Raw genomic sequence first — 18,352 nt, forward strand, 5'->3', positions numbered from 1 at the left:
TTCAAAGAATCCTTGCCGTCTGTCATGACATTTGGGAGGACAAATAGAGGCAAAAACCCACCTAGGAGCAACCTTTGTGCTCCATTCCCAAAGGAAAAAGTGATTGAAGTGGGTGTATGCACGAGTTGCTTTCCCACCTTTTATTTCCTGTCCTCCTTAGACTTTTCTTTGCAACTCAGTGTAGTGATTTACGAAATGAGATGGCGTAGTAATCTCTGGTGTGCTGCTTTCCCCGAGGAAAGAGGAGAGCTTTACATATGAACTTAAGTTTTTGGCGATGGGAACAAACGTAAAAAGTTAGGGAGCCGAATGAGAAAAAAGTTAGGGAGCCGAATGAGAAAAAGAGGCCTAATGTGCTCCAGCGGGATAATTAGCTCTCTGAGAGCGGTCGTTGGCTGGGAGAGGTTGGGGGGTGTTGAGGAGGGGTGCAGTTAGGTGTATGTGCCTGAGATGATCCCAGGGGCGCTTGGAGGGGGAGACCTTCGGGATAGGAAAAGTAACTTTGAAAGTTTGGGCCCTGTGAAGGGAAGTCAGCCTGTTGGGAGCTTCCCTAGGGCTGCAAAACACTGTTGTGTGTGTTCTTTCCTCAGCGTTTGGATACCTGTGGACGATGGTGATGAGAGTCTGCCGAAAAAGAGAACATCAGGTATTGCACATTACAGAAGTATTGAATATGCCTGATTTTTCTGAGGTTTCGTGTCCCTTGGAAAAGTCTGGCTTTTGTGCTCTGGCATTGTTCCTGAAACTGTGGCTTTTCAAGCTGTTCTTTCCTTGTGGCTATCTATCCCTATAGCCAATGGCTTGAGGGTGCACTGTAGCCCTTAGCCCAATGTATGACGTTATCTGCGGTGACTGTGGCAGGGCACAATACTTTCACTGCCAGCAGGAGATAGCCCAGGTCTCTGGCGGTGAGCCCGTGCGTGTCAGCAGAAAGAGTATTTTAAATCAAAGCTGTGTGCTCCCTCCTGGCTGTATTCGCAATGTACCTTTGTTGGTTTTCTATCATGTTCTTCTATGGCCTGTCTTTGTTTTTTAGATTATGCCATCTCTGAGCGGAAGGAGAAAGCTGAAGAAGTTTCTGCTGTGGTGCAGTTGCCAACCAAGGCAACCAAACGCCTGGCGGCTTCCGTCAGCGAAGATGCTCCAGGCACAGAGTCTGCGGAAGAGGTTAGCGAGGGGTTTGAAATATTAGGATCTGTGCAAGGTGCGAGAGCAAGCGGCTCTCCCTAATGCATCTTGAAGTTGAGCCTGCTCTGAGCCTGTACAGCAGTAGGTGGTTCTTTTCCATTTCTAACAGGCAGCTATAATGTGGGCTGGGTTTGCCTTACTCAAGTCTGTGTCCTCTGCTCCGGCACTGGCAGCTGCGGAAGGAGCAAAATGTGTGTTGTCTTCCAGATACTTGACACTTGTTCAAGTTTATAGTTTTAGTGTGTTTGTAAACTGTTATTCTCTTTCTCGAGCTTGCGGTTAAGGCATCAAAATACACTACCTGACAAGAAAAACTGCATACTTCCTGTGGATAGACCTCTTTCTGCTCCATCAATCCATGAGAGGATTCCTGTAGGACTTTGGCTCTGTAAAAATGAGCCACCGACTGCTTGACTCCCTAGTTTGGTTCAAAGGTGTAGTGCTATTTTTCTTATTGCCCCATGGGGTAAGAGGGCTAAGAGACTGTCGGGCTCTAATTCTTCATTCCTGAGAGAGTCGTTAACTCTTATTTGTACAAAATATATTTTTCAAGGGCTGAGCTATCACACTTTGGAATGTTTAGGAGCTGACTGCACGTATGAGAGCCTGTATTCAAAAATTAAAGTGTCCCTGTCAAAGGTCCTGCAAAGATTGGCATTCTACTGCAATCTGAACCAGCAAGTCATGGTCCCCAAGTCATAGCAGAGCTGACTAAGTTTCAGGAAGTGTGTTTGCTTGGATTCACATTCAGGTTACACTCACGTTGGTACTTTTTATGTTTTCTTTTAAGATTCGGTCCACTTCTTTTGAGCCTTCAAGTAAAAGACCAAGATTTTCATCGCTCGATGTAGCAATGCTGCAAATTGGTAAGGCTGACATCAAGTTATACGACTTGTTTCATTTTCACCCTACCTTGTGTACCGTCCAAGCCTACCCCTAGGGTTCTGTACGGATTATTGCAGGCACGGGACGAGGCAGCATCTGGGAAGACTTGAGCGTGACCTCTGTTTCTTACCTGCATCCTTGCATTGCTTCTGGAGTGGGGCCGGGCGTTTGTCTTGTCATCTCAGTGCCAGAGCTGCCTTGGATGCAGTCCTTCCATTCTGATCCGTCCACTGTTAGCTTGCCAGAAGTAAATTGTTTTCAATGCTCCTTTTAGGTAGTAGATCCCGAGAAGCCTTTTGTATTTCAGGTTTTGGCTGGCAATACCTTGTGCACACAACTTGCTGTAGTTGCTGGTGTGAAAACCTGAAAATGTCGTCAAGTGACATAACACAAATGATATTATGATGTGAGAGAGACAATGAAAATTTATCTTTGGTGAAGCTCGTTACTGTAAACTCATGAACCTCTTCAGTTCCCTTTCATAGTTCCTGATGCCTTACACTCTTCTCTCGTAGGTCAAATGCCGTGTGGAACCCATGCTTACTTGACTAAGGAAACACTATCCCATCCTCACAAGATAATTCCACGTCTGAGGTAAAAATCCTTCTGTTTTCTTTGAACTTCTTCCCCGAAAGGTTTACTGCCTATGGTAAGGGAGGTCTCCAGCTGCTTCCCCCCCGAAGAACCAATTTTCAACTTTTTCTTTAAACCCAGCTACTTAATTGACACAGGAGATTAGCTAGAGATTAAAGGTCTGCGGTAAGAGGAAGTGTTGAACTTGAGAGGAGGCTGAGGACACAATCAACAGCGTATCTTCAAGGCAGTTGTGATTTTCACTTTTACTTCTCTGTACTTCCCCAGTTGAAGACAGCAGGTCTTCATCTGAAAGTCATGAACATCTCTTGTCTGTCTCCATCGTCATCGGTGTACGTGCTTGACAAAGTAGTTGGTGGTGGAGGTGCATATTGGAATGTTCTCTGGATACGATTTATTTTGCTGTTGATGTTTTCAGCACAAGCCGGAAAGGCAAACAGAGCATCAAAGCTGCTCCAGACAGCTTCTTACCACTGAGGCCGCCCATGAAGGAGCGTGCTGCGCCATAATCTGCCACTTCAGATGAAAATCCATACCATGAAAATGATAGAGAAAACAGTATCTCATGTAATTTTAAGTGCAATGGCAATAGCATTTGAGAGCGGGTCAAGACTCTGCTTTGGGCGTCTAATCTGCCAGTCATTGCTTATTGTGGTTTGGCTCATATTTTGGAGCAGATCTGGAGCCTGAGAAAGAGATTCCTTTCAGAGGAAGCTAAACCAGAGAAGGTTCCTGGGGAACGTGTCTAATGCACTCCAACTGCTACTGAGCATATAGTCCCTGAGGTCAGAGCAGGGCAGGTCTGAAGTAAAATGTCCCAGCAGTGTGGATGTTGTGGACATTGCCATTCTCACTGTCAGCATAATCTTGATAGATGGAGAAGAATTGGTCAAGGCTGGTTGAAATGAACGCTGTCTTGTCCCACAGAGTAAAGTGGCCTCCTCAGGTTGATGCAGATATTTGTCGGATGTGCAAAGAATATTTTTTTCTTTTCAAAGAAAAACCCCAAAAGCCACCGTGAATTGGTATACACTGATAACAAATGCCCCACATATAAAAATTGTGATTCTCCTCTGTTGTTTGTTTCCTGCCCCAAAGTGTTCAAGCCTCCTCTAAGGAACCAGTGACGACTGTAAGTCACCTGGAAGAACCAAAATACGGAGGAGAGGTCTATCCACGTCCAACACTAAGGACCAGTGAGTATCCCCATGATTCCAATCCGTTACACTTTGTAGGTAGACTTCAAATCAGAATAGGGCATTTCTTATACACTGGCAGATGATGTTCCAAGTTCAAAGTGCTTGCCAGAATTCAAACCTCCTGACCATACAGTCAGCATTAAAAGTTTTGGTTTTTTTTATTTATCACTCAGAAATGGAGAGCTGTCTATATCTGATGGTGATTCAAAGTCGACTTCTTGTTTTCTTCCTACTGCTTTTCTGTGCAGGTGTCGAATGTATAGATGTTTGCTGCCCACAGTGGTCGCAGAGAGATGATATGATCAGGTAGAGTCTCTTTTAATGATGGTTCTTGTTTCTTTTGGCTCTGCATGCGTGTGTCTCTCAGCCTCTGGTAGAGTCTCGAAGATGACCGATGGTACGTGATCGTCTCAGTGCTGTGAAAGAGGAGTAGCTAGCTTGCAGCTCCGGAATTGCTCGCAAGCCAGTTGCATCTCCAACACAGCTGCCATGCGAGAGCCGTGCTGCGTGACAAAGAGGGTTGTGCTGGTGTGGTGTTTGCTGTGGGAAGAAAGCCAGTAAGGGCGCGAGTGGTGGCCGTCCCAAGTTGTCCTTGGATGTGCAGAATCCTTTTTTGTTTGTGAGTCGTTCTGCCGAGCCATCAAGGAGCTGACATTTCATTTCTTTCACTTGGAAACTCGCATCCTGAGCATAAGGATGAGAGAGCTTGTAAAGCCTGGTGGGACTTGAGGCAGTTTTTGGGACTTAGAGGATGCGTGGGGTTTGACTAGGAGGGGGAAAAAGGCAGCGTGCAGTTGGGTTTGAGAGGCCAGTGGCCTCTCTGGAAGGGGTCTTTTGGTAACAATGCGAATTCTTGTTTTTGAAGCAGGGACATATATCTGGACAACTTCAATGTCTGTGTATTTGTTTGCTCTTCAGAGTCTGTGTGGTTTGAATGATAATGCTCTCCAAATGGGGATAGTCACTCTCTTGACTGGCCTGTAGAAGGCAAGTAAACATCCTGTGGCTGTCCCATTTGGAATTCAATGTACTGGTCTTAGTTTCCCGAAGCTCACTCTGTTTGGATGCAAGTCTAGTTGCAGATGTTCCTGTTACACCTTGCAGTAGAACACCCAGCGTGCAGTGTTTATCAGCAGTAGATCACAAAGCCCTCGATAGAGGAAGTGCTGGTTGCTTCTCTGTTTTCTAAATAATGCAACTGATAAAGAGAAACAAAAGAAGTCTTGTACAAGTAGATGGAAAAAAAAAATAATTCCAAAGCTCCCAGCTCTTCATTCTATCCCAGTCTTGCTGCTAAGAAAGAACGGTGCTGGAAGTTGAGACGATATTGTCACATGTTGATGTGTGCAACCGGGGCTGTAGTCAGAATAAGCCTTGAAAAAGCCTTTCTTGTCCAGAAGGTGAATTCTTGAGAATTCCGTGGGAGAGGACGGATACAAAGCTCACTTCTCTCTCTCCCTCTCCTGGCAGGTACTGCACACCAGAGGAAAACTCTGAGGAAGAGGAAGGAGCAGCAAAACAAACCATCGCAGGGGTAAGCTTGTGTTTTTCACAAGGAAAATACAGCTATTTGTGATCAGAAACTTCAGCGCTCTTCACTTCACATGACTTACTCAACAATATCTGTATTTGCCCAGGTTGTTTTTCCCCGGGAAAGCGGGAGCATTATTAGATGAGTAGCGCTATGGCAAAGTGTTTTCCTCTGCCGTTAATTTTGTTTCTGGACTATTAGGAGCACACTACACTATAGCATTTTGATTCTTCCCCTTTAATGTGTTGGGTATAGCCTCAAAATCTTTAGCGCACAGCCTTAGTTGACCTGCAAAGCTGGACTGGGGTGTCTTTAGTCGTATCTTGTTTGCTGGGATGGGAAGTACATCTCCGACTTCCACCTCTGGTCAGGATTGAGGTCAAAAATACAATTTTAATCATGGAAATCATAAATAGTAGTCTCACTCTCAACTTAATACCTACACGTGGAGGCTTTGCTGGGGTTCTTAACGCTAGCCCAAACCAAACGAGCTCTCTGCCTCTCTTGCCTCCAAGTGCAGCACTCCATGGGTGCACAGTTGGAATGCAGTCGTCAATAAAAAGTCACTTTGGGGTTTGCTGTTTGGATGTGTGTACAAAAACCCTTCCAGTTTCCTATATAAGCAAGATTTTCTGTCCTATTCCCAAGCAAACAAATCTGTGCTTGATTGCTAGCTTAACGTCCGTTTGTCTAACAGAGGCAGCGTGGCACTGAAATCTCAGAAGATGCGTTATTCCGAGGACACCCAACACGTGTTCAGTCCAAAAAGTCAGCCAGCCTCAATGTGGAAGGAAAGAAAGTGCCAGGCTTGGGAAAAGTAGCGGAACGCTTTCCTCCGCTCACAGAGGTACCACAGCCGACAGTCTGTTAGACAAAAGAGAAGGTTGTGACAGAGCTGCAGGGAACTCCTCTTATTCTCGGTGGTTCTTAAGGCTCTTTGAAATCTGAAGAACTTGCATTGAACCTGTTAGCGAGCGTCTGCGGCTGTGACTTCGCAGTGCGAGGGTCAGCACTAAAGCTGGTTTGAAGGATTTCGTGTGCTCCAGCGCTCCTTCAGTTGTGCTGCCCTGAGGGTTTGTGGGCCTTCTGTTAGCAGGACAAAAAATGAGTCCAGGTTGAACACCAGTCTCCAGAGCAGTGCTAACCCGACTCATCCAGTTATATTGGATGTGCCTCTTGTCCTACAGTGGTGATAGAACCTGAAAGATCAGCTTGTGCTGATCCGTGGTGCCGTCCACCGGGGAGTGGGAGTTCAGTTTCCCCTGCTTGTATGAATTTTGGCTGCTTTTATTCTTCGGAGTTGCAGTCTAATTGAGCTCCCCCCGCCTTTTCCTGCCTGTTGAGGATGGACTTGGAAAGGGCGAGCAAATGCAGAGTTTACAAAGTCTGCAGCGTTGATGCTGGGTACAAGGGAAACCGGGTGGTTTTCTTATTTTGCTCGCCCAGATTCAAGCAAGAAGATGCTATTGCAGATCAGAGTATTTTATACCACCATCCGTAGTGGTTTCTTTGCATTCCCCGCTGGGATTGGCTTAAACCTGGGTATTGCGAGGGCCGCGGCAGCACGTGGGAAAGGGGTTTGCCAGAGTTGTGTTTCATTTTCAGCTGCTTTAGCGCGTTTGCTGAGTTTACGGGTTTTATCCCAACGTCCTTGGTGAAAAGAAATGGCAGCAAGCCTGTGAAGTTCAAAGTTAGGATGCTGAAACCACCCAAGCAAGGCAAAAGCGCTATCGCTCACTGAGCCAAGAAACCGTCGAAGGCAGTTGCTCTGTCACCTGAGCTGAATTTACAGGCCGTGTTTCAGTGGAAAGCTGCCCCCAGGTCAGCGTGCTCCATGCGCTGTTTCACAAGTCCTTCCCCATTTAATTGTTCCTTTCAGGCCATGGAGAGAGAGGTCAGTGCCGCATTTGGCAGAGGTGAGCCAGATGAGATCATGAGCAGTGCCTTCAAACTAAAGGTCACTCGTGAGGACATCCGCACGCTCAGGAACCTTTGCTGGCTAAATGATGAGGTAAAACCAGCTGCAGCACAGGGCTAGTCTCACTCAGCCTTTATTGAAAAATACCCCTCCGTGTACAGAAGTCCCGTCAACGTTCTTTGACGACCTCCGCGGCAGAGCCTAGAAATCTCTGTACAAGTCTTATTTGAGGTATTGAAGGGTCGAGCGTTTCTGGAAGTTCCGTTACTTCTTGTATGACGCAGCTTCCCGGAGTTCGTCCGGGTTATTGGTGTGGGGGGCAGGTGTTTTGATCAAACTGCCGATGTAACCCCGTGTGAAATTCTGGGAACAAAAGCTGACAGCTGAGGCTGGAGTTCTCTCCGCTGCGTGCTTAAGGGTGGCCAGAAAAGACATGGTGCTGTATTTTTCGTTGGGGAAGGCAGCGTCTTATTTTGACACCTCACGTTTCCTCTTTATGGTACAGGTGGTTAATTTCTACATGGGTCTTCTGATGGAAAGAGGCAAGAAGGAAGGCTATCCAGCGGTCCATGCATTCAGTACTTTCTTTTATGCCAAACTAACATCTGGGGGCTACGAAGCAGTAAGAAGATGGACCAGAAGTGTCGATGTCTTCAAGCAGGACATCATCTTCGTGCCTGTGAACTTGCGAGCACACTGGACACTAGCCGTGAGTCCCACTGGCTTTTTCTTTAGAATTGGACAGGGAGCAAAAACTGGCAAGAGAAGTCATTTAGGTGTTGGGGGGTGTGTGGCAGAAGGTTGTGCTTTGTCTAATGGTCACCTTTTAATAACAGGTCATAGATCTCAGGAAGAATACGATCACGTACTTGGACTCGCTTGGGCAGAAAGGGGACAAGATTTGTCAGACTTTGCTGTAAGTAACCGCTCCATCACTGCTTTTCTGGTGTGAATGAGGAGAGGGTTTTTAGATTTTGTCCCTGTAAGGCGACTGCAAGTTTTCACATGGCTTGTAGATAACCAACCCGGAATCTTGGAGTTGCTTGCTGCGAGTTGTCTGGCATCGACTGCTTATCTGGTGTCACAGCGTCCCCTCCGCCCAAGGTCTGGGGTGCCTGGATTCTGCCGCCTTCCCGTGATAGGCACAGCCAAATCCACCATAGCCCCGTGGCACACGTGTGCCGACTTTGTTAGTTGGATCCCAGTATGTGGGATGAAGGCACCTGGTGGAATTATGGCATTACAGTTCCCTGCTTGGTTTGTCTCTTGGTCCTCTGATAACATGTGATTTGGGGTTTTTTGACCTCTCCGAAGCAATGAACTTAGGTTTGTGTGGAAGCCTCTGTTGGAATTGTTGGTCTCATTCTTGACCATTAGCTCACAGCCTCTCAGCGTGTTTATAAATTGAAGATTGGGATTTTTCCTCCCAAATCAGCCTTAAATCAGCTGCTGTGAGGATCCTCTGACGTTTTCCCGTCCTGCCATTCATCTTCCTGTGATCCTTCAGCCACTTTATTTTGTTGTTGGCCTAAATTACAGAGATGAAAAGGGATTTTTTTTTTCCCTTTTGTTTTAACCAGCCAATACCTGCAAAAAGAAAGCCGGGAAAAAAGAAACCTGGAGCTGAATGTTTCAGAGTGGACTCTTCACAGCATGGAGCCACGTGTACGTGAGCACCACTTGGGTTTGAAATGGGAACTGTAAGTGCTTCTTTGGGGCCCAGATCCTGGCACGTGACAAAGCAAAGGGTCCCTAAAGACTGGATTTAAGAAAGGTCACTTGAGAAAGACGCCGTGCGAACCTCGAGACACCTCGCAGGGAGGAGGGCTGCTGCCACTTCTGGGACTGCCAAGAATTTGGATTGTAGTGTCCGAGTCCGGGAGGCAGAGGGGAGGGATGGTGTGCAGTGAACTGGGTCTGTTCCTCGTGGGCGGGAGTGGGTATTGGGGATTAGGCAAGTAGGGTCAGGAGTGTGCGGTGAGCGCAGTGTCGGTGTGGGTAATGTGCGCTGCTTCCAAGTTGCTTTTCTTTTGAGACAGAGGGAAATCCTCCATCTTCTTTGCATTCCTTAGGAGATCCCTCAGCAGCTGAATGGAAGCGACTGCAGCGTCTTTATGTGTAAATACGCAGATTACATCGCCAGAGAGAAACCGTTCAACTTTACCCAGGTGAGTGAAGGTCATAAACCCCTCCAAGCCCCTCTCGCCCAGGGACAGGAGCCAGGGAGGTTAGGCAGCAGCTCTTCATTGTGTCCGGGGCAGGGGCTGAGGTTTCGTACCCCGTTTCGGTGCGTAGTTGCTGGGGTCAGAACTTCCAAGTGGCCTGGGCAGGGCAGAGTTGTGGTTCTCCATCCCCGCCTTTGGGAGCTGCTGCCGGTGAGATTCCTCTTGGGCAAGGTACTGCCGCCAGCGGGTTTGGCATATCTGGGCTCGGTATCTTTTGGAGAAATGGCTTCTACCCTTTGACCAGTCAAGACACCGCTTATTTTTATTGATTTTGTTTTAGACCGGTCTTTTATTAGCGTGCTTGTAAGCTGTAGCGCAGTCAAGTCAATCTGGTTTTGTCGGGTTGTCGTGTCACCCTCTTAGGAACCGCGTGGGGTGTTGTACCCAAACGGTTGACAGTTCTTAAAGGGAACTTCATATTAAGGACTCCGCTGGGCGTTTATGCCTGTTTGCTGCCTCTTTCTACTGTGACGTCATTATTTAATGGATTTCTCTTCTCTTTTCAGACTCACATGCCATACTTCCGCAAGAAGATGGTGTGGGAGATAATCCACCAACAGCTGCTGTGACATGTGGACTATTAAGAGTTCTTATTTTAATTACTTTTCTTAGACCTTAGTTACTTTTCTTAGACCTTTAGTTACTTTTCTTAGACCTTTAGTTAGTTTTCTTAGACCTTTAGTTACATTTCTTAGACGAATTTTCCTCTTTAGGTTATGAAGTAGAAGTTAAGATGGTTTATTCCCCCCAGCTCCCTTATTTTGGAGACAGTAACTCTGGGGTTTTGGTTTTTTTTTTTGCCAACACCACCAACAGCTGCTGTGAGATGTGCACTATTAGAACAACGCTGTGATCACCTCCAGGTGACTAGTTGTTATTGTAGTTACATTTCTTAGACCTCATTTGGAACAGCAGCAGGCACACAAATTTTCCTCTTCAAGTTATGAAGTAGTGGGTTAAGACAGTTTATTTCCCCGCCCCCCCCCCCCCCCCTTATTTTGGAGACAGTAACTCTCTTTGAAATTAGCTAACGCACCTTAAGCAAGAGCCAGAAAGGTGGGTGTGACCTCGTTAAGGGCAGAGTGAAGAAGGAACGTCGTCAACTTCCATGGCTGAGCCGCACGCTCGCGCCTCGCAGCGCACGCGACCACGTTACAGACAAATGGGAAACATCTGTGGTGGTGGTTACAGTCGTGTTTGCCCAACTTACCTTCCCAAGGACAACGTGCTGAACTACCGTCTCCTCAAAGAGAGTTTTCCTCTGTTTCTGGAATATCTACCGTCTACTTGATTCCTAAAACTGGATTTGTCACGACCACGGAAAGAAAGCGTTTACCATCTCTTGATTTCTCACCAAAGCCCCTGTCATTTGGGCTGGTTTGGGGTGGTTTGTGTGGGAGCCAGTCCTTGGAAAATAGACCGTGTGTATAGCAAATTGTGAAGAACGCCTTAACCTTGAGACTAGATAACAGGAAAGTTGGCAGAAAGAGTAAAACAAGAGCAGGTGTCCGCAAGAAAAATAACGCTTGAGCAAGACTAAACAATATGATAATGTTAACCAATCATGGGTGAAATAACCCTGCGTGCTCGCCGCATGCACAAAGCGAGACAGCCAATCAAACAATGCGTGATCGCGTGTACAAGATATGAATGACTATATATGTAACCCGAGTGTTAACAATAAACGGAGCTTAGCGGAGATTGACGCTAACATACATCGTATCGGTGTGTTTGCTCCCCTCCACCTGGCCGCAACAGGTTTGTTTTTTGCTGTCTCCAGGGAGTTATCTAATGTGAAAAGAGAAGTATTTATTTCTTTATATAATTTAAATATTTATTTTAATAAAAAGAGCCTTAATGGAACGAAACTCTACCTGTGTCCTGGTTTGAGGTAAAACAGAACCAATTTTGTTCAGTAACTTCGCTTCTTAGCGGGGCCTCTTCTAACTACTGAAGTTAACTGCATATTGTGCAGACAGTGTTCACTCTCTCAGAGAGGTCAGACCAATGGTTACAGCTGATGCCCGGGCGTGGGATGCAGAGAGGCTCTGCTTATACTCATTGCTATAACCCCCACGGCCAAACAACTTTGTGATTTGCCCCGTTGGAGGGTCGGAAGCGGAAAAGCATAGTGGGGTCCCACCTGCGGGGAGGAGCGGACAGGACAGGTGACCCAAAACTGACCAACAGGGTATTCCATCCCATCTGCCTCATGCTCAGTATAAAAGCTGAGGGATCAAAGGGTCAGTGCTCTTCCTTCAATGGCCGATGTCTGAGGGGGACTCTGTTTGTCTGCCTGTGATCCCCATCCTGAATGCAGATCTGGAATCCAGTTCCCATCCGTCACTGAGTCCAGCCTGGGACTGCCCCAGTGCCAGCCGGTGACGTGATTGTCATCTCGGGAGCTTGAAACGGTTTTGTATATATTTTTCATTATTTCCTTTTATTTTATTATTAATATTTCATTAAAGTAGTTTAGTTCCTTCTAAACTCCTAAGTCTCTTTTTCCTCCTCTGCCTCTCTCTTTGAAGAGGGGTAGAGGGGAGCATCTGTCGGTCCCGTTTGGGGTCCCCAAGGTCCCCAGTGGTGGATTTGGCCTAAACCAGGGCAGATTAATTGGCGCCCAACGTGGGGCCCGAGCAGTGCTCCACCAGAGCTGTGATAAGTTGCCCGAATAGTTTGAATTCCAGTTTGCTCAGAGATTAGAACAGACAGCTTGCATCATGTCGTTCTTAGACGAAATCGTGTATCATGCCTTTAAACAGCTTTGTTGGACCTTAATGCAGTCAACTTGGTCTAACCTGCCAAAGGTGTTGCAAACTTCATTTATTCTTTGTCTTTTTATGCGAAGGTTTAAAGGTGCTGTTTTGGTGTGGTTCGCAATTCAGATGTATAACACGATGAGTTGGGTAACGGCTCTACCTGTATATCTCGGGCATCAGGTGATGGGTTCTGTTATTAATTATACTTTCGGTTCTACCTGGGGAATGTTTACTTCGCCCTTTGATACTTATGCTGATGTGACACCCTCAGAGCTGGGGCATGGAAACCTCCTGGGCTCTGGTACCTTCTCAAGATCGTGATTTTGTTGTTGGTGCTCCTGAATGTGGTGCAGGGGTGGTTTCATAGGAAACATGGGCACAGGGGAAGCCGTAGGGGACCATGCGCTGCCGCCACTCAGACCCGCGCAGCCGCTCGGCGATCTGCAGCGGTGCAAACCGCAGCCCCGCCCAGCTCGGCCGCAACCGCCCCCCCACCACAGCGGCACCGGCATCACTGGCAGCCGCCCCCCCCACTGCAACACCACCGGCCCCTCCGCCGCCCGTCCCGGCACAAGCCGTGCCCCCCCCCGCAGCGGCACAAGCCATGCCGCCGCCTGTCCCGGCACAACCTACTGCAGCCACTACAACCAGCACCAAAACTACTCAAACTCCATCAAAATCGGTACAAGCTGCCCCGGTAACCAGGAGGAAGAAGAGGAGGTCAACTCCTTCCCCTGCCCCTTACGACAAAGACCACCTCAAGTCAGATAGCTTGGGGGAGAGTTCTGAAGAAGATCCAGGGGAGGGTCCTTCAAGACCAGATAAGGGAAATGTTATAAGTTGATCTCACAAAATTGACGTGAGACAGAGTCAATTAAAATTTGGAGTATTTATTAGCAAGCGGCAGCAAGCAAAACAGCGCTGGGCGGCCCGGGAGTCTCACTCCACCGACGGCGCGCACTCAATGCAGCGGCTTTCTCAAATATATATGGTACTTTTTACATAATCATAAGATCTCTTAATACGGCTATACATATGCATAACCTATCCCCGCTTCGTATTAAAATTAGCTTTAAGAAGTCATTTTCATAAACTCCTCCTAACTGCGCTTGCGCAATGCTTTGTGGTGGTGGTCGCTGAGGGTCTTGAGGATGAAGGCTGCAAATTCTTCTTCATCACTTCAAGTAACCTTTTGTCCCTGCGCAGACTCAGTTTTTCTTTTTGGTCTCTGTCCAGACCGCAGGGTTGGTTTCAGCCGCCTTTCAAGGCCTTCTTTTATTTGTTATCAGGAGCTGTCCTTGGCAATGCCTCAAGACTTCTTGCTTCGTCCATTTTTTATCAGGCCTGTCTTTTAGGTTATGAATTACTACTAGTTAATTAGTACTATATCTTTGACTCAGTCCCCCCCTTTTTCTAAAGAGTTAGTAAATTCTATAAGGATTCTTCATCTAACATTTTCTCAAAGTATTTATCTAAGTGCTATAGGTATCTCTAAAACTCTGGCAGTACTAAACGAACACCTTTAAAATTACACAAATTAACATCTTAAACACTAGTATTGCCAGTGGTCTTGGGGTGAAGGTTTCTTTCCTTCAAGTCTTTTCACAATTTATTATACTTTGTCTACATAGCTTGACCCTGCAGCTTAGTTTTGCCTGCACAATCATGCATATCCTGTTTACACAGTAAAATGTTGGCCATCTTGCCACCTCTTGTTAAGCAGTTGCCTTCTTGTGGAAATGTGAGTTTTTAGGTTTGGTGAACAAACGATACTGAGTTTATCACAATTCCCCCCTTTATTTTTTTTTACTATTTTGTTCATCAAACCGCTTAAGCTTTTGTTGACTTAAAATAAAGGTCTCTTTTGGTTTTGGTATCTTTTTTAGGGGTTCATACTTGGCTCTTATAAGCATTAAATGAGCTGCTTTTAATTTGCTTTTTACAATTGCAACTATTTTGTTGCTTTATTGTCATTACCAACACTTTTATTGTACACAGACTTATTTGCAGATTTGAGAAAGGTGGAGTGCTCTTGCCTTTGCTATAGGTATTTCAATATCTCTGGCAATTTATATATATATTTTTTTTTTATTTTATTTTTTTTATTTTTTTTTTTTTTACTTTTGTTTCCTGGGAGAGTGTGTAGACTTCGGGAAAGTCTTAAGGTTGCTTGGGTTGGGAGTTGTAAGTCAAAGGGCTATATGGGTCATTTCTGGAGGTGGTTTATTAATCTCAATCCCCACAGCAGTACGCCTCTGCCTCTTCCTCTGCCTACTCTGTTGCTTAGAGCAGCGAGGGGTACCATCTTCTCGGCAGCAGTCGTATTTTTCAGGGGAACCTCCTTCATATTTAGCTCACCTTGACTTACATGCTTGTCAGTTTTTACTTTTTACCTCCTAAGCTCTACACCCTATCTTAGACACTGTCTGTCCGCAAGTCACCTGCACAATTTTGGCCTCTGTTAAACAAGGTTCATTTGCATGGAGACAACACTTCTCAGGGTTCATGCTTTTGGCAAAGATATTTTACTACTTCTTAGATTCTTTTATGATTTTCCCGGTTGCAACTCTTATGCGTAATGTCTGTAGTTATAACATTCATGGCAAATACTACTAAGAGGATACCCATAGAGGCAGTGGACCCACCACTTTTCTTTACAAAGTTTACACTTAGACAAAGGGATAACAAATACAGTTAGGATTTCTACAAAAGACAGTTTCATTCATTTGTCTTTCTTCGGAAGGTAACTGTGATAAACTCAGTATCGTTTGTTCACCAAACCTAAAACCTTACATTTCCACAAGAAGGCAACTGCTTAACAAGAAGTGGCAAGATGGCCAACATTTTACTGTGTAAATAGGATACGCATGATTGTGCAGACAAGACTAAGCTACAAGGTCAAGCTATGTAGACAAAGTATAATAAATTGTGAAAAGACTTGAAAGAAAGAAACCTTTACCCCAAGACCACTGGCAATACTAGTGTTAAGATTTTCATTTGTGGAATTTTAAGGGTGTTTGTTTAGTACTGCCAGAGTTTTAGAGATACCTATAGCACTTAGATAAATATTTTGAGAAAGTGTTAGATGAAGAATCCTTATAGAATTTACTAGCTCTTTAGAAAAAGGGGGGGACTGAGTCAAAGATATAGTACTAATTAACTAGTAGTAATTCATGACCAAAAAAAACAGGCCTGATAAGAAATGGACAAAGCGAGAAGTCTTGAAGCATTGCCAAGGACAGCTCCTGATAGCGAATAAAAGAAGGCCTTGAAAGGCGGCTGAAACCAACCCTGCGGTCTGGACAGAGACCAAAGAAAAACTGAGTCTGCGCAGGGACAAAAGGTTACTTGAAGTGATGAAGAAGAATTTGCAGCCTTCATCCTCAAGACCCTCAGCGACCACCACCACAAAGCATTGCGCAAGCGCAGTTAGGAGGAGTTTATGAAAATGACTTCTTAAAGCTAATTTTAATACGAAGCGGGGATAGGTTATGCATATGTATAGGCGTATTAAAAGATCTTATAATTATGTAAAAAGTACCATATATATGTTAGAAGGCCGCCGCATTGGGCGCGCGCCGTCGGTGGAGCGAGACTCCCGGGCCGCCCAGCGCTGTTTTGCTTGCTGCCGCTTGCTAATAAATACTTCAAAATTTAATTGACTCTGTCTCACGTCAATTTTGTGAGATCAACTTATAACAATTTTGGTGCCGTGACTCGGATAGAGGCAATCTGGTGAGAAGCCCTATACGGGGAGGCGCCCCGCTGAAATTCAGCGGCCCTGGCTGGGTGCTATCGCATCACATCCTCTACCGACGAACCCTAAATTCGGCAACAAGCAAAAGAAAGCCGGCAAACCCTGTAATCTTTGTGCACGAAGCCCCGAACGAAGACGCAGGAACGCGTGAGTATAGGCCGGTTATCCGTTCGGTTGGGGTTGGGTATCCTGGAGTGTGATAGTGTGAGACGTCCACCGGACTTAGTAGTCCACTGGACGAAGCGAGTGTGGACCCCTTAGTAGTGCGGTTCCCATCTCCCGCGAGGGACTGGGCCACGAATAGGGGGAGCGTGTGTGTGTGTGAAAGAAGGCACTCCGGAAGATGGGACAGAGGAAGAGCAAGCCCTCTGATCCCATGGGTGGATTGGGACCTCATGTGAGACTTCCCCAAATACCACCAGACAGTCCGTTAGGTTTAATGATTAGATATTGGGATGATTACCCCTCTAGGCGGGGTAAGGACAAAGTAAAATTGATTCATTATTGTATGGAAGTTTGGGGGGGGAAACAAATAAGGGGAGACCCCCTATATTGGCCTGTATTTGGTTCCTTCGAGGACTGGGTTTGCCAAGCCTTGAATATTTATGTAAATTCGAAGGAACCTTTTAATTCAGAGGAGAGTGAATATGCTCATTTGTGGATTAGTTCAGAAACAAGGGTAAATTTGTATCCACTAAAAGAAAAGAAGGAAAAGGGTAAGAGAAGGAGACTGAAGGATGAAGAGGGAACCCCTCTTTCACCTCCTCCTTATATTCCACCACCCCCACCTCCACAACCCCTGGCACCCCCTCCACCAGTAGCGCCAGGTTATGAGAACGATTCTGCTCCGAGTTCCCCTGAAGAAAGTAGGATAATAACCCGTAGTCAAACTAGATGGAGGAAAGAACAAGCAAGTCTATGTCCCCTCAGAGAAATTGCGATGGGGGGACCGCAACCTGGCATGGGATATGTATCCGTCCCACTTAACTCAGGGGACGTGAGAGAATTTAAAAAAGAAATGGGGAACCTTTTGGATGACCCCCTAGGGGTTTCGGAAAGGTTAGACCAGTTCCTAGGTCCTAATATTTATACCTGGGACGAGTTACAAGCAATTTTGAATATTTTATTTACTTCCGAAGAAAGAGATATGATTAGGCGAGCTGGAATGAGGATATGGGATCATCAGCATCAAGGGGGTCCGGCAGCAGATGTAAAATGGCCAACCCAGAGACCTAATTGGAATAACCAGAATGAAGTTGATAGAGGCCATATGTCCGATTTGCGGATAATAATTATACAAGGAATTAAAGAAGCTGTCCCTCGAGGACAGAACATTAATAAAGCATTCAATGAGCAGCAAAAGAAAGATGAAAACCCTACGGAATGGTTAGAAAGATTACGGAAAAGTCTACAAATGTACTCCGGGTTAGACCCGACCACAGATTTAGGACAGGCATTATTGAAAACCCAGTTTGTAGCCAAGTCCTGGGTCGATATCCGGAAGAAATTAGAAAAAATGGAGGACTGGCAACAAAGAGGGTTAGATGAATTACTCCGAGAGGCTCAGAAAGTTTATGTTCGAAGAGAGGACGAAGCTCAGAAAAGGCAAGCTAGGATTTTGGTAGCGGCAGTAAAGGAAGGACAGAGAGGTCCTTTCCCTAGACGGAATGTGGACTCTAAAATACCAAAATCCTCCGGGAGGGGGAGTAGAGACCAAGAAAGAGAAAAGGAAGTAGTGACGTGTTTTTATTGTGGAAAGAAAGGGCACATTAGAAGGGATTGTAGAAAAAGAATGATAGATGAAAAAATGTTTAAAGAAGATTAGAGGGGTCAGGGGCTCTATCTGCTGGGGACCCGTGAGAAAACTGAGCCCTTGATAAAATTAAAAGTGGGTCCCCAGCGACAAGAAATCGAGTTCCTAGTGGACTCGGGAGCAGAAAGATCTACTGTTCAAAGATTACCCCGAGGATGTAAAATATCTTCGGAGAAAATAGAAGTTATTGGAGCAAAAGGAGAACCTTTCAGGGTCCCTGTAATAAAAGATGTACTATTGGAATCGAATTCCAAATTAGGGGTGGGGTCCCTGCTGCTAGTGCCTGAAGCAGACTATAATCTATTAGGTAGAGACTTGATGATCGAACTAGGAATCAGTTTAGAAGTAATGAGGGGTGAATTAAAAATCAAATTGTGCCCTTTACGGGCAGTCGATGAAGAGAAAATAAACCCTGAGGTATGGTATACTCCGGAGACTATTGGGAAATTAGATATTGAACCTTTCTCCGTAACAATAAAA

The 18,352-nt window shown here is 45.8% G+C and overlaps 1 protein-coding gene across 1 annotated transcript in view; it reads right to left on the reverse strand.

The window, feature by feature from the left end:
* The window catches only part of LOC309685373 (electroneutral sodium bicarbonate exchanger 1-like), a gene marked incomplete at both ends in the record, with an annotated part of 59,489 nt that extends 42,160 nt beyond the window's left edge, over window positions 1-17,329 (reverse strand). The window contains 2 exons of the mRNA XM_082501145.1: window positions 16,821-16,949; window positions 17,306-17,329. Of these exons, the coding sequence (XP_082357271.1) occupies window positions 16,821-16,949; window positions 17,306-17,329 (153 nt within the window). The remainder of the gene's footprint in view (window positions 1-16,820; window positions 16,950-17,305) is intronic.
* Between the last annotated feature and the right edge of the window lie 1,023 nt (window positions 17,330-18,352).

This window comes from Vanellus vanellus (assembly GCF_965231255.1).
Source record: "Vanellus vanellus genome assembly, contig: HAP1_SCAFFOLD_29, whole genome shotgun sequence".
NCBI lineage: Eukaryota > Metazoa > Chordata > Aves > Charadriiformes > Charadriidae > Vanellus > Vanellus vanellus.